The 11594-nt window shown below is 52.1% G+C and overlaps 5 protein-coding genes across 5 annotated transcripts; all 5 read left to right on the top strand.

Moving 5' to 3' along the window:
• Positions 1–107: 107 nt before the first annotated feature.
• On the top strand, positions 108–2714 carry TEOVI_000399300 (DNA replication licensing factor MCM6, putative; the record flags this gene model as incomplete). The annotated part of the gene is made up of 1 exon (XM_067226817.1): positions 108–2714. One exon carries the CDS (start codon positions 108–110, stop codon positions 2712–2714), a length of 2607 nt encoding a protein of 868 aa, XP_067082918.1.
• Positions 2715–3069: 355 nt separating this feature from the next.
• On the top strand, positions 3070–6090 carry TEOVI_000399200 (WW domain containing protein, putative; the record flags this gene model as incomplete). Its single annotated transcript, XM_067226816.1, has 1 exon — positions 3070–6090. The coding sequence occupies one exon, from the start codon at positions 3070–3072 to the stop codon at positions 6088–6090; it is 3021 nt and encodes a 1006-aa protein (XP_067082917.1).
• Positions 6091–6540: 450 nt separating this feature from the next.
• TEOVI_000399100 (uncharacterized protein) lies at positions 6541–7629 on the top strand (the record flags this gene model as incomplete). Its single annotated transcript, XM_067226815.1, has 1 exon — positions 6541–7629. One exon carries the CDS (start codon positions 6541–6543, stop codon positions 7627–7629), a length of 1089 nt encoding a protein of 362 aa, XP_067082916.1.
• Positions 7630–7837: 208 nt separating this feature from the next.
• TEOVI_000399000 (dolichyl-lipid chaperone, putative) lies at positions 7838–9634 on the top strand (the record flags this gene model as incomplete). The annotated part of the gene is made up of 1 exon (XM_067226814.1): positions 7838–9634. One exon carries the CDS (start codon positions 7838–7840, stop codon positions 9632–9634), a length of 1797 nt encoding a protein of 598 aa, XP_067082915.1.
• A 346-nt stretch (positions 9635–9980) lies between these two features.
• Positions 9981–11132, top strand: TEOVI_000398900 (2-oxoglutarate dehydrogenase E2 component, putative; the record flags this gene model as incomplete). The annotated part of the gene is made up of 1 exon (XM_067226813.1): positions 9981–11132. One exon carries the CDS (start codon positions 9981–9983, stop codon positions 11130–11132), a length of 1152 nt encoding a protein of 383 aa, XP_067082914.1.
• Positions 11133–11594: the final 462 nt, after the last annotated feature.

Here is an 11594-nt window from a genome sequence, read left to right as displayed (position 1 = left end):
ATATATATATATATATATATATATATTGGCACAGAAGCGAAGGATAGCTCATAGTATTAACGGTAGGGGTGGAAGTGCTAAGGCCGAACTAGCAAACGTGCGTTTTTATGGACCTCGTGCCAACAGGTGATGCCGCGGTCCCTCGTGAGGAGGTACCAGCATTTGTCGAAGTGGACGATTATGGTAACCGGGTGCGGGATATTGTGTACATCTTCCTTGGTCGACTAATCGATCCGTCTTTGCGGCCACCAGGGGCTACAGACCCCGATGCGTTAGAAAGGTTGCAGTATATCGTCCGACAGCTAGAACGTATCAGCACTTGCACTGACTGGTCTACATGCGTGGTGCGGTGGAATGACTTTCGTCTCTTCGATGAGGATGCTAGCTCCACCATTGAGGAAAACTATCAACGCTTCTCGCCCTTCATGGACGCTGCACTGCATCAGGTCCTATCGCAGTATTATGCGGAGGACTATGTGAACCGCGGCAGGTGTAGCCCCAATCTTGTCTTTTCTTACGTTCCGCGTTGTTTAAGTGTTCGCATTCTGCGTGCATCGCTTGTGGGGCAGTTGTGCTCTATCAAAGGTGTGGTCACGCGTACGTCACAGGTTCGTCCCGAGCTTCTTGTGGGTGTGTTCCGTTGTAATGATTGTGGAACTGAGAGTAGTGCGATCCCCCAGCAGTTTCACTACACGGAACCTCCAGCATGCCGAAATCCCCAATGCGAAAACAAAAACCGTTTTCAGTTGCTTCCAACACATCCGCAAACAAAGTTTGGCGATTGGCAGAAAATCCGTTTGCAGGAGGATACAAACAATATCCCCGCAGGTTGCATGCCACGCACGATGGAGCTCATCGCCCGCAACGATGCTGTGGAAGTAGCGAAGCCCGGTGACCGGATTGTGGCCGTGGGATGCCCCATCGTCGTACCGGAAGTGATGAAACTGTTCAACCAGGCGAACCGACGCGAGGTCCAGCGCGAGATGTCTAGCACTCAACGTGCTCATCAGGAGGCACAGCAGAATCTGGAGGGTGCCACCGGCCTTCGCGCACTTGGTGTTCGTGAACTCAACTACCGCATGTGTTTTTTAGCTACTACCATAACAAGCGCCAATGGAGATGATCGCAAGATGACGGAGGCGATTAAGGATTCCGGAGATGGTGCTGCAGAGCGAGAACAGGTTAGTCTCACTGCTGCTGAGATGCAGAAGGTGCAGTTGATGCGTGGTAGTGCCAACCTTCTGAAAGCGCTCACGGGTTGCATTGCACCGAATATCTTCAAGCATGACGTTGTGAAACTAGGACTCCTGCTTCAAATGGTTGGTGGTGTTTCCAAGAACACGGTGGAGCGGATCGGGTTGCGCGGTGACATCAATGTTTGCATTGTTGGGGACCCATCTACTGCCAAATCTCAATTCTTGAAGTGGGTAGCAAGTAATGTCACGCGCGGTGTGTACACTAGCGGTAAAGCCTCCACGGCCAGTGGTCTGACGGCAACAGTTACACGGGACGCAGACACAGGTGACCGTACCATTGAGGCTGGCGCGCTTATGCTTAGTGACCGCGGTGTTTGCTGCATTGATGAATTTGACAAGATGGACGTGAAGGATCAAGTAGCGATACACGAAGCGATGGAGCAGCAGACAATTTCCATAGCCAAAGCCGGTATCAAAGCGACTCTTAGCGCGAGGACGTCGCTCCTTGCAGCCATGAACCCTATTGGTGGAAAGTACGACCGCCGGAAGCCGCTGCAGAAGAACGTGGCGATGACAGCGCCAATTATGTCGCGTTTTGACCTAATGTTTGTGATAGTTGACGAGTCCAGCGACGATGCAGATTTCGCCATTGCGGACCAACTTCTGCGTCTGCATCGATTTGGCGATAGCGCCGTTCGTCCACCCTTTTCGACTGAAGACTGTCAGCTCTACCTTCGTTATGCGCGCTCCCTTACCCCACGCCTAAAGGAGGAGGCGGTTCACCTCATTGTGGCAGCGTACCGTGATATGCGTCTGCAAGATTCGCTCTCGAACCGTAGTAAAGTATACCGCGTTACCACACGTTTGCTAGAGAGTATGATCCGACTCTCGGAGGCCACAGCAAAACTGTACCTGAGTGAGGATGTTGAAGAAGCGCATGTGGAAGTGGCACTCGAGCTGATGCGACAGTCATTATCGACGCTTGATATGACGGAAGTAGAGCTTGTTGGTACCGTAGAACCGTTTGATGTGGCAGCTGTTGGGATTAAGCCTGAACCACACGAAGAGCAGCAGCCGCAGCAGCAGCCAGAACCACGATTGGATTCCACTCGTGGGGATGATGGGGCTGGGCAACGGACCATAGCGCGGCGGAAGGGTAAGAAACGTGTCTCGGCATCGACTGCCGAGAGAGGTGTTAGCGGTGGAGTCCCTGGCCAAGCCCCTCAGAAGACTGTGATTAGCGCAGACCACTACTATGGAATCGTCAACCGCATTGTGACGAGGATTCAGGCCCTTGGGGAATCCAGTCCCCCATCCCGTGCGGAACTGGTAGCGTGGTATATGGAGCAGGTTCACTCACTTAACAAATCGCAGTTGGAAGCAGAGCTTCGTTATGTGAATCTTGTTATCCAGAAGATGCTGAAAGACGGCAATCTTCTTGAGGTTGAGCTGAATGACGGAGAGGGGAGCAAAATCTTTCTTGACCCAAACTATAACCCAGATATTACGAAGCAGTAGGTGCACGGGCGATCTGCGCATGCTGTCCGCTTATTCGTTGTGTGCTTGCACGTGTGCCACGGTCAGCTATTGGTGCTTGACGACCCATAGAAAAGTGAAGCGTCATTGGAGAAAATATAGAACATGTCAACTCATAGTGGTTTAACCTCCTGTATCCCGTCATTCTTCATCCTTGTGCGTCTCTTTGTGGACCGCTTGACTCTCCACACTTCTTTGATACTTGCACCGTGAACCGCGTTTCATCCCTCAAATGTCTTCTTTTTTTAGCGGGGGGGGGCAAGTGTAGTTCCACCACGTAGTGCAGAGGGTTAGTAGCATCCCTCTATTCCTTACCGTTTTTGTTACTCGGCTGAGAATGGGGGAGCCAGGGGTTGTCATACCAAAAGTAGGTGAGAGATTTGTTGGTGAAGATGGGTCCGTTTCTGTGGTCCTTGCTGACACTGTAGATGAGGACTATGTGCCAACGCAGGAGGAAATAGAGGGATTTGCTGAGTGGATGGGGATGAACCTGCCGGAAGATAATGAGTTTCTTCACATTGCTGTTGAGGGTCTGAAGGCGCCGCTTCCAAAAAACTGGCGCCCTTGTCGTACCGAGGATGATGAGGTGTACTACTTCAACTTCAAAACTGGCGAAAGCACCTGGTGTCATCCAATGGATGAGGTACATCGAGAGAGATTTCGAAAAGCGAAGGAGCAAAAACAAAACTTAGGTGTGGGGGGTACCACGAGTAGGGACAGAAGTGCCAACATTGTGAGCGGTACGTCAACGACGGCGCAGAGGGGTGCTATGGGGAACGCAGTGGGGAGTGCACTGGCCACCCCTACTAACTTACAGGGAGGAAGGCTGGAAAAGCTATCGCCCGCGTTAGGGACAAAGTACGCACCACTACGTTCTCCACCGCTATCCGGTGGCGCGACTACGTCGTCATTCCTCAGTAGTAATATAACCACTGGAGGCACCGCTGCTGGAGGGCCGTTGGATCGCGGTAGTGAGAGTGGTGGCACCGGCGGTGGTAAGCGGCGGTTTGTTTCGGAGACGGAAGAAGCCCTTGAAAAAAGGATCCGTCAGGAGCGGGAGGAAGCGTTCTTGGAAGAACAGAAGAAGGCCGAAGCGACGATACAAGAGCGTCGGATGAACATGCGGCGTTCCCACGAAGAAGAGGTGAAGAAACTTCGAGCCGAGACGGAGGCAAAACTGGCGGAGCTGCGTGCCAACAGGCCTAATAATGGTGCAGAAGCAGTAAAGAAAAAGGAGATGGAGGCATTGTGGACGGAGCGTCTTGACGAGGTGAAAAGAGAGGGAGAGGGTCTTGAGAAGAAGTTGGCCTCACTTCGTGAGGAAAATGAACAACGTATTGCAGCGGAGGTAAAGAAAATTGAGGCAAAAGCTTCCGCAGATTTGGAGGCCAAGGTGAAACGCATCGAGGCAGATGGGGCTGCGGCTCTAGAGAAGGCGAAACGAGAGGCGCAGGCGGCACTCTCCGCGAAGAAGAATGAGCTGCAGAAAAAAGCACGAGAAGAGCTTGAAAAGCTTAAAAAAGAGGTTGAAAAGCAACACAGTGATGACATGGCGGCACTTGAACGGAAATTCTCTTCTGACGGACATCAGTCTCAAGTCAAGTCGGCCGCATCCACGGCAGCGCCTTCTCATGCCACCGATGTGGAGTCACGCATCGCCGCCATTCGTGAGAAGGAGAAGCAGGAAGTTTCTGCCATTCAGAAGCGCTCGGAGGAGGAAAAGGCTGCCTTGCGCCGTTCTATGGATGAGGCCATTGGTGCTTTACGTCGGGAGATACACGACATTCAACAGGCTGCCGCTTCCGAAGCCGTACCTGCAGCCAGAAATTCCGGTCCAAGCAGTGTGGAGCTTGAAGAGGTACGACGCCGTTGGCGAGCGGAGGAGGCACGACGGATGCAACTTCTTGCTGAGGACCGCCGCGCAAAGGTTTTAGCGCAGGAAAAGTCTTTGGAGACATCCTCTTCGCTTCCAAAATCGTCGGCGGCACAGGAGGTAACGGCAGACCAATCGCTAAAGATGCGTGCGATACTGACAGCAAAAGAGAAGGAGCATCAGGAAACGGAGGCGCTTCTCCGTTCGACTCTGCAAGAAGAACTTACGCGCACTAGTTTGTCTCTGGACGCACAACTTGAAGCGGCCGTCGCCGATGCATTTAAGGTATTTGTTAGGTCTACTGAGGTGTCACGCCGATTCGAGAAGGAGGACTTTGAGCGTCGGAGGGCTAGTAATTCTGTGGCACAAGTTGCGAAGGAGGGAAAAGGCATGGATAGTAAACCGAAGGTGAGTGAGGGTGCGTCCTTTGATGCAGAAGAATTGCTCCAAAAGAAGGTGGAAGAAGCAGTTGGTGAGGCTCTGCAAAATATGAGGGCAGACCATGAAAATGCGTTGCGCCGGCTGAGGCAGCGGTACGAGGAGGAGCGTAGGATGCTCATTGCCTCAGTAGATGAAGAAGTGAGCACAATGGAAGAGAAGGAACGTCAACAGATCGACCAGAAGTTGAAGGGTCAAACAAGAGATTATGAGCCAGGAGCAGGAAACGCGACAACAAGGACCGCTGGAGGGACATCCACCTCAATCGGTGTTCCCCTGGGGTTATTGCAGCAGCGTCTTACGTCTATTGAGGCTGCGTACTCCAACCAAATCCAAGACTTAGAGGCTGATCTCATGTCGCTTAATTCAGCGATACGTATGATGGATGAGCTGCCCAACTTCCTGGGTCAGAGAGCATCTAAGAATCAAGAGACAGATTTCACGCGCTGTGGCAGTCATATGGAACCAGGAAACAGTTTCAGGTACGTCCCGTCAACAGGGAAACATGCTCTACCCACTGGAAAGGGAGGAGCTTCACCCTCCACCATGTTTTCTTCTGAGGCTCGTCTCTTTCTTGCTGGTCAGTTCCGAGATTTCTCTGCGCGCCGGGACGCGCTTCAGGCAGCTCGTGAAGAGTGGTACGCCAACGCTATGGAAGCTGCAGCACCTGTTCCCGCCGTTGGTAGCGGCCCGCTAGCTGACACAGCGGGGTTAAGTGACGTGCACACGCATATGATCAGCCTCATTGGCTCCCTGGGTGGTCGCCTGGAGCGCATAATGCGTCGTGTGAATGCACTTCAGGCGTACACAGAAGGAAAGCGCTTATCCCCACCTCGTCAACGGCGGCGGATGCGTCACGGCTCAGCGGCCCGCCATGACAAAAAAAACAAGTCGACCCACAAAAAGCATCGGCACGCTAAGGCGCCCACGGGTCATCCGCACGGTAGTCTTATTCAGAAATGGAGCCGCATTCTCTCCGAACTTTCCTCTCCACCAGTCACTGGCGGGGAGCTTTCAGCATTTCTTCGGCACTTGGGAAAGGACTGAGTGCCAGATGAATAGAAAGGGGGTGCCCAGTTGAGAGGGCTTAGAAAAAATGTGGATTTGCTCCCTGATTATAACTCCTCTCGTTCTATTTTGCGTAATCATCACCCTTGGCACTTTCAATGCATGTGCGTTTGGCGGTGCTCCTTGTTTGGTCGGCTGCGGTTAGTGTCTGACAATTCACGTAGGGTCGTGCAAAAAGAAACTAACCTCGGCAGCTTTTTGCAGTAACGACTTCTGCAACTGGTCCAAGGAGTTGGTTTCCAATCATTGGCCCATGCACACTTTATGGGAAAAAAAAGAGGGCAGTCGAAGCCCTTCTTCCTCTCTTCTTCTTCACTTTCCCGTTCTTGTATCACACCAACGGCAAAATATCACTCTTCTTGGCACCCTGTGCCCCCATTTCTTCTTACGATTCTTCTTTGCCACTATACGAAACCAGGCAGCCAACACATGCTAGCACCTAGAGGCTCTGTCGCAAAGGAAGGGGACGTCGTGTTGCTCTTCCGCGGTCACCTTCAATTTACACCATTACTCCTGCAGCGCGGGGCGATGCTGCACTGCAAGGATGGGAAGTTCATGCACGATGACATTATTGGCTGCCCGTTGGGAACACGTGTCATGGGTCGGAGCAACTTGAAGAATGACCCCCGTGGGGCGCCCAGTGTGCTTGTGATGCAGAACTGCGCAGACCTGTGGACAGTTGCGGTGCCTCACCGCACACAAATAATCTACGACACAGATATTGCCGTCATCGTGTTCAACCTGCGGCTGCGACCGGGCCATCGTGTAGCCGAAGCAGGAACTGGAAGTGGTTCGCTCACTCATTCCTTAGCCAGGACTGTTGCTCCGGACGGTATTGTGTATACGTATGATTTTCACAAGAAACGGTGTCTCGAGGCACTGCAGGAGTTCCGCCGTAATGGTTTGCCAGCGTCTCTTGTGCGTTGCAACTGGCGGGACGTATGTGTTACAGCGAGTGGATCGGATGAAAGTGTAATGACCGGTATGCAGCTGCCTGACGCAGCCCAAAGTGAGAACAAAGGAGAGGATAAAGAGGAGCCAGAACCGGGCTACGGTCTTCCGAAGCATCATGTTGACGCTGTCTTTCTCGATGTTCCGTCGCCATGGCTGGCGATTGACAATGTGCTGCACGTACTTCGACCTGGTGGGATGCTTTGCACATTTTCACCATGCATTGAACAGACGCAGCGCACAGCCCAGCGGCTGCGGCAGGCACCACAGGAGTTCATTGACATACGCACGGTCGAGGTTGTACGGAAGTTTATTAATCCCGTTTGCAGGAAGCGCAATCATTCAGAGGGAACTGAGGGGGAAAGTAACAACAAGCCAACATGTCGCTTTAAGTTCCGCCCTGCACTGGTGTCGATGGGTCACACGGCGTACCTCACGTTCGCCCGGCGGCGGCTGGAGCGCATTCCAGTGGTAGACACGGTGGAGGCATCTGCCGCGGCAACCAACACGGCCTCCTCCTCTCAGGACGTTACCGCTGGTGGTGGTGTGAACACTGGTACAATCTAAAAGTAACTGTACCGTTGTTAACGTGATGTGCTTCCTGGTTTCTGGTGCTGAAAGCTAACAGCATTGGGTGGTAAGCCAAAGATCCTCCAGTTACTCTTCAAATGTTTCCTCTCTTTCATGGGGCACAACAACGCCTGCACGATTACGTTTAGCCTCTAGTTAAAGGAGCTGGGCGAAGGTTAGTAGCAGCAGCTGTACCTTTGGTGTGATGGACTTCAAACGACAGCTGGCCTCTGCGTTGGTGCTGAACGTGGTGCTAAAGGTTTTCACCTTCCTTCTAACTGCTGGCGTCACACGACAACTTGCACCAAATGAAAACGGCGTCAATTTCTCTTTTCAATTGTACTTCAATACCGTGCTTTTTCTCGCAAGAGAGTCGGTGCGTAGTGTAAACGCACGACACAATCTGCGTGAAAAGTCAGGAAGTGGTGGGGCAGCTCTAAAAGTAATGAACTGTGCGGCTATTTCGCTTCCTCTCGGCCTCCTAGTGGTCCTCGTGCTGGAGCTCCTACACGGTTTCCGCATTACACTGTTTCCCTCTTTGGCTGCCCTTGCGAACGTTGGGAGTGTGTCTGCTGCATCTGCAGAGGCACAAGGCCCCGGGATGGACGGGGGCACATTGGGGTTACCTGAGGTGGTACAGGTGATAAGTGTCATTGCCGCGCTGTCTATTGAACCTTGCTTAGCCGTTGCTCAGTCACTTGATAATGTTCGGACAGTTGTCACCTCGGAGTTTTGGGCGTTACTGGCGCGACTTACAGCAACAATTTCAATTTTGTGGTGGTATGGTTCCTTAAGTGGGCATCCGTGGATAACGCGAATGTGTTTTTCAGTTGCGAATCTCTCCGATGCTTTGGCCACAGTGGCGTACTTTCTTTGCCTATGGAATGCTCCTAACCAAGAAAGGGGTCGCAAAGCCGCCGGTGGTGGTGGTTGTGAGGGGGACGAAGATGGTGAGGCGGCCACATCCATGTACCAGGTGCGAGTCATTGCGGCGCGTGTCTTATGGGGAGATACGGTCCAGACGAAAACGAGTGCGCGGTCGCACCCATTGCGTGAATGCCTACCTTGGTGTTATCTTTCCCTTCATTCGATGCATGATGTGTTGCTGCGTGAGTTCCGCCTGTTTCTTCAATTTTTTCGAGAAAGTTGCCTGCGACTTCTACTGACTGAGGGAGAGCACTTTGCCCTCGCTGCAATGGGCTCGGCCGCAGCTGTAGGCCAATACAGTGTTGTCACAAATTTGGGCTCACTTATCGTCCGCCTTGTTTTCCGGGTGTGGGAGACGGCTTGCTTTGCCAGGTGGAGCCGAGACATTGCTGCTGGTCGCATGGCTGATGCCTCGGTGCTCCTGTTTGTTATGCTTCGTGTGTCGCTGTACTTTGGCGCTGTTGCAATACTTCTGGGGCCACCACTGGCGGAACTGGTTCTTCTTCGACTTTTCACGCGGCGTTGGGCCACGGCAGAAACTGTTCGGGCGTTACAGTTGTACTGCTACCAGCTCCCCCTGATGGGTTGGTACGGCTTGCTCGATGCCTTTGTAAGGGCCACAGCGTCTCCGCGAGTACTACGATTAGCACAACAGGTACTGGTCGTTCAGGCAGCAGTATACGTTGCGTTTTGCTTTGCGGCGTTGCGACTGCATTGGGTCGGCGATCCAGTGGCAGGGCTTATCGTTGCCAACGGTATCAGTACCGGATTGCGCTGCGCCACATCTCTCTGGATGATTATCAAAACCCCCGGGAGACCTCAGCAAGAAAGTCGTCGTTTCGAAGTACAATTGCGGGACTTTTCAGCGGTATTCGACTCGCGAATTGCAACTGTTTGGTTTCTTCTTTTTGGGTGTACGAGGATGCTCCTGCCGTTCATCTCTTTGACGACCTCGGGTGTGGTTAGTGTTGTATTGTTTTTTCCACTCTTTGCCGCATCCGTCCTTCGATGGGATCCCGAAACCCGCGTCGTGGTGAAGGCGCTGGTTCTCAGCTCAAAAAGAAGCGGCGAGTAGTCTAAGGTGGGAATAATGAAGCAGTACACCAGCTATTCATCTTATACACGCTAACCACCGTGTTTGTGTGGCAGACGCCAACCAGTAAGTATAACTTGTAGGAAAATATTACTGTGTCTTGCACATGCATATACATATATATGTACATATACTTTTTTTCTTGTGCTTTCTCTCGAAACAACCGGATAGTTTATTTAAGCCTAAATACGCCCACATACGCACGTAGTAATAAATTACAGCTAAGTTGAGGTAAAACAAGAAAGGTACTGAGGGAAATACGGGAAGAGTCAGCTCACGTAAGATCCCATAGCTACTTTTTAAATTGAACGCAAACAACTCGCGCAAAATGCTCCGTCGTTTGGCCACTCATGGACTCCAAGCTACGTGCCTGACTTCGGAGAAGTTGGCGTACCGCTACTGCCTCAGCATTTGTGTCCCCACTATTGCCGAGTCCATCAGCAGTGGGAAGGTTGTGGGATGGACTAAGAAGGTTGGTGACGCTGTTGCCGAAGATGAGATTATTTGTCAAATTGAGTCGGACAAACTCAATGTGGATGTACGCGCCCCTGCCGCGGGTGTGATCACGAAGATAAACTTCGAAGAGGGCACTGTTGTCGATGTTGGCGCCGAGCTTTCAACCATGAAGGAAGGTGAGGCCCCCGCCGCCAAGGCCGAAACAGCCGACAAACCGAAGCAGAATGCACCGGCGGCGGCAGCACCTCCCAAAGCTTCCCCAACTGAAGCCGCGCCAAAGCCAGCGCCCGCGGCTGCTCCCGTCACCTCACGTGGGGCGGACCCGCGCGTACGTAGCGTTCGCATCTCCTCCATGCGGCAGCGCATTGCGGATCGGCTGAAGGCAAGCCAGAACACGTGTGCCATGCTCACGACATTCAACGAGATTGATATGACCCCTCTTATCGAGTTGCGCAATCGTTACAAGGATGATTTCTTCAAGAAGAACGGGGTGAAACTTGGATTCATGTCGCCATTCGTGAAGGCCTGTGCTATTGCACTTCAGGACGTTCCTATTGTCAACGCATCCTTCGGCACTGACTGCATCGAATACCACGACTACGTGGACATCAGTGTTGCCGTATCCACACCGAAAGGTCTTGTTGTGCCGGTCCTTCGTGACGTGCAGAACTCCAACTTTGCCCAAATTGAAAAGCAAATCGCAGACTTTGGTGAGCGCGCCCGCTCGAACAAGCTGACCATGGCGGAGATGACCGGTGGCACATTCACTATTAGCAACGGCGGCGTGTTTGGCTCGTGGATGGGGACACCTATCGTCAACCCACCACAGAGCGCTATTCTTGGTATGCACGCCACGAAGAAGAAGCCGTGGGTTGTGGGCAACTCCGTCGTCCCGCGTGACATAATGGCGGTTGCCCTCACGTACGATCACCGTCTCATCGACGGCAGTGACGCCGTAACATTTCTCGTTAAGGTGAAGAACCTCATTGAGGATCCCGCACGTATTGTGCTCGACCTCGCCTAAATTGACGCACTTTGTTTGGATAAGGTAAATAAGCAAAGGCATTTTCTTCTCCCCCCCCTATTGTTGTTGTTACTAATATGAATGGGGCGGTGGCGGTGGCGGGAGGAATTAAGGGGTATAAACTCAAGTGCGTGCACACGCCGGTGTGTCTGCAATGGAAGAGGAGAGAAAATAAATAAAATGAAATCAGAAGAATGATCACTGACACTCGTGAAGGTGATGTGTGTTTCAACATCGAGTGACCCAACGAACTATTTTATTTGTTGTTTTATTTTTCCCCGATACGATAGCGGTTTCTTATTTTAGTTTTACTTTACTTCAAATTCTTACTCTCTCTCTCTGTGGGTGTGTGTGTTTTTTACGAATGAGCGAATAGGGAGGAGGAGGAGGCGGGTGAAAGTTAGTGTAAGCAAGCAACAGCAAGAAAGAAATTTGGTTACACGGAGAACAACAGCACCAAAA

Source organism: Trypanosoma equiperdum (assembly GCF_001457755.1).
Source record: "Trypanosoma equiperdum strain OVI genome assembly, contig: ctg_847, whole genome shotgun sequence".
Lineage (NCBI taxonomy): Eukaryota > Euglenozoa > Kinetoplastea > Trypanosomatida > Trypanosomatidae > Trypanosoma > Trypanosoma equiperdum.
The sequence above is the reverse complement of the archived record's forward strand: the minus strand, read 5'-3'. Positions and strand labels throughout refer to the sequence as shown.